The sequence below is a fragment of the Sinocyclocheilus rhinocerous genome, unplaced genomic scaffold, assembly GCF_001515625.1.
Source record: "Sinocyclocheilus rhinocerous isolate Xijiao unplaced genomic scaffold, SAMN03320098_v1.1 scaffold1093, whole genome shotgun sequence".
Classification (NCBI taxonomy): domain Eukaryota; kingdom Metazoa; phylum Chordata; class Actinopteri; order Cypriniformes; family Cyprinidae; genus Sinocyclocheilus; species Sinocyclocheilus rhinocerous.
The window spans coordinates 612,512-616,406 of NW_015626381.1; the positions used below are offsets into that span (position 1 = coordinate 612,512).

Here is a 3,895-nt window from a genome sequence, read left to right on the forward strand (position 1 = left end):
TGTTTTGTACATTCCATTTGCGCCTGTGTCTTTTGCAGCTTCTCGTACATAACGTTGTGTAGTCATGAGGTGCTAGTTCAAATTTAAAAAGTGCTTCTACAAAAAAAAGTTTCATCTGCAGATATGACCTTGTTTGGGGATCTGTGCCTTTGTGCATACGGACATCTGACTGCTGAGTAGTGATTGTGTTTTTCAGCAATAGTGTGCACCCTTCATTTACAGAGAAAAGAAGGTCCGGGAAAAATCTGTAGATGCAAAAATCTCCATACAAGTTCTTTGTGCACTTTTCTTTTTTCTACTTTGCACTTTTTGTTAGAAAATGTTTATTTACTATTTATTCAAGTTTTTTAAGGTATCTAATATTTTGATACTTAATTTCCGTGTTCTGAATATAGTTTGTTGTCATTTGAAAGTGTGTATAGGCCTTCTTGCATTATTATGTTTGTTATATTATGATTATATGTGACCTTGGACCACAAAACCAGTCATAAAGGTCAATGTTTTGAAATTGAGATTAAATGAATAAATAATCTTTCCACTAATGTGTGGTTTGTTAGGATAGGACAATATTTGGTTGATATACAACTATTTGAAAATCTGGAATCTGAGGGTGCAAAAAAATCTAAATATTGAGAAAATCATCTTTAAAGTTGTCCAAATGAAGTTCTTAGCAATGCATATTACTAATCAAAAATTAAGTTTTGATATATTTACGGTAGGAAATTTACAATGGAACATGATCTTAATATTCTAATGATTTTTGGCATAAAAGAAAAATTGATAATTTTGACCCATACAATGTATTGTTGGCTATTGCTACAAATATACCTGTGCTGCTTATGACTGCTTTTGTGCTGCAGGGACACATATATTCAGTGGCCTAAAATGGTCTTAAAATGACAATAATATCGCTTATCGCAATTATTTCTGGGGCACTATATCGCACAACAAAAAAGTTGTTAACGTGACAGTCCTAGCCATATGTTTACATTTGCACGTGATCACTGAACCCCAAACCTGCTGATGGTGGTGCATGCTGAGTTATGCATGTGTAGCTGTGAAGCTCACGGATGTCTCTGTCCCGTGTCTCAGGAGGCTGGTTTGGGTGGGTTTCCCCACAGCGGCTCCGCAGGAGTGAAGCTGGAGCAAATGATGGAGCATCTTCAGCGGCAGCAGCAGGCGCGTCTGGAGATGGAGCACAAGGAGCGCAGGCTGCGTGAAGCTCACATCATGTACGCGCAGCAGCTCGCGGCTCAGCAGGCCGTTCTGGCCGCCGCTCGGGCTTCAGGAGCCGGGTTCATGAGCAGGGGCCTCGGCGCTTCTGGGGCCGGACATCCATCCCGTGTCTCCAATCAAAGCAGTTTGGACTCCGAACGCGACCGGGACTCGGATGATGATGATGGGATGATGGAGGGTGATGAAGGTAGCGAGGAAGATGAGCGGCCCTTCGGGAGCTTCTCGGGCCCCGGGGCCGCCGCAGATGCGCAGAGAGCTCCGTCACCCGGCGTCAGGGTCAAACAGGAGCCCGAGGACGATCTCTCACCCGTCGGGCGACCGTCTGTGTCTTCTCCTAATGGCCAAGCGTACTGGAGCTACGAGGATCACTTTAGAGCGGTAAGAGAGCTTGTGTTATCTTGTGCTTTCTCCCTTACTGTTGTATTTTTGACTTGTGTTTCAGGATAAGTATGTGACCCTGCAGCACAAAAGCAGTCATAAGCAGCACAGGTATATTTGTAGCAATAGCCAACAATACATTGTATGGGTCAAAATTATACATTTTTGTTTTATGCCAAAAATCATTAGAATATTAAGATCATGTTCCATGAAGATATTTTGTAAGTTTCCTACCGTAAATATATCAAAACTTAATTTTTGATTAGTAATATGCATTGCTAAGAACTTCATTTGGACAACTTTAAAGATGATTTTCTCAATATTTAGATTTTTTTGCACCCTCAGATTCCAGATTTTCAAATAGTTGTATCTCAGCCAAATATTGTCCTATCCTAACAAACCACACACCAATGGAAGCTTATTTATTCAACTTTCAGATGATGTATAAATCTCAATTTAAAAAAATTTACTGGTTTTGTGCTGCAGGGTCACAGATGTAAACATTCTTAAATCAAGATACATTTACTGGAGAAGCAAAATGACAAGATATGAAGTCTTCTTTAATGACGTGTATCAAAATGAAGTGAGTTTATAATTAAATCAAGAAAAATAAAACAAGAAAAATAAACTTAATTCAAAGGGAAAAACAAGTTTATTTTTCCGACCCCATAGGCAGTTTTTTTTTTGTATTATGCAAAAACTCATTTTCATTTGCATATAGTAAGAAAAAGTATCAAAATGAAGTGAGTCTATACTTAAAACAAGAAAAATAAGAGAGGAAAAATTTACTTAATTCAAAAAGATAAACAAGATTGTTTTTCTGACCTCATTTTCAGATATTTTTATCTTGTTTTAAGCAAAAACTCACTTACTTTTCATATATTTAAAAAAAAAAGTAGAGTTTATCCTTAAAACAAGGAAAATTAGAAGAAGTAAAAAACTTAATTCAAAGGGAAAACAAAGATATTAAAAGATATTTTTTATGTTTTAAGCAAAAACTTACTTCATTTTCACGTAATTTTCACATCTTGTTTTCTGCAAGAAAGAAATCTATCAAATTGAAGTGAGTTTAAAACAAGAAAATATCTGTCAATTTTAAGCATGAACTCACTTTATTTCTATCCTTTTTTTTTTCTTCAGAAAATCAGACTTAATATTTTAAGTCATTTTGCTTCTAAAGCTTGTTTTCTGAAAAATATACCAAAATGAAGTGAGTTTGGGGTCAGAAAAATAATCTTGTTTCCCTTTGAATATTAGTTTACTGACTGATATTATTTCTTGTTTTGAGCTTAAACTCATTTTAATGCATTTCAGTCATTGCGCATCTAAAGTAAAAGTATGTGCATCTTAAAAATATTTATAGATACTTGAACCAGAAAACAAGACAAAAATACTCCGTACGAACATGACCTTTTGCAAGACATTCTGAAGCATTTGCATGTTTGTTAAATACAACATTGTTCAAATTAAATCTGAACTATTATCAATAGTAAATTAAACAGAAATGTTCTGCCACCTGTTCAAGTGAGAGAAGTTGAAGCTTTTGTAACATTTCCAACTTGACATGGATGCTTTCACTAGTTTGAAACTCCAAATTCCATTCATTCTGACACAATGCGAATCCATTATTCTTATTCAAAAGCAGGCAGACTTGTTCATGTATTTGTTTAGGAAGCTGGGCATGCTTTGATGGGTCAGTCGGTGGTCTGCAGGTTTCTGTGTGTGTTTGTGTTGGTTTGAGCTCCTCAGGAGAAACATCTGCTTCGTTCTGCTCTCCGCGTGAGTTCTGGCTCAGAGCCGGACACTTATTTGCTCTCTTAGGCTCCTGCCAAACGCTGAATCGACTTTGGCAAGCGTCCAGGCCGTGCAAAGAGACATTTGGCCCAAATTTGTCAGCGAACGCGTGGGAGTGTTTGTGCATGTGTGTGTGGCGCGCTGTACAGTAGCTGCATGGTGGAAATTTATTGATTTTGAAGGGAATGCTGCGTTATGAACGTCATCATCTGACATGCAGCTGAATCTTAAACCTGAACTTCTAATGCAATGCATTCTTCAAATGCATAAAAAACTATGTAGAAATGTAAAAACAACAAAAATGAATGGCAGAAATACAATAAAACTGCTCAAACTTTAAGTAAAATTAACACAAAAGCAGAAAATAAAAATATTGAATTTAAATCAAAGCATTAACAAATCTGTAATAGTATCTCAATTATATTAAAATATTAAAACACTTTAGTTTAATCATATTTTGTCACCCTAATCAGTGAAATTTAAAAGC

The 3,895-nt window shown here is 36.4% G+C and overlaps 1 protein-coding gene across 1 annotated transcript in view; it reads left to right on the forward strand.

Annotated features, from left to right (window-relative positions):
- LOC107713135 (AT-rich interactive domain-containing protein 3B-like) overlaps positions 1-3,895 on the forward strand; it is a gene marked incomplete at its 3' end in the record, with an annotated part of 47,041 nt that overhangs the window by 4,350 nt on the left and 38,796 nt on the right. The window contains exon 2 of the mRNA XM_016518573.1: positions 1,093-1,614. Coding sequence (XP_016374059.1) covers positions 1,093-1,614 — 522 coding nt within the window. The remainder of the gene's footprint in view (positions 1-1,092; positions 1,615-3,895) is intronic.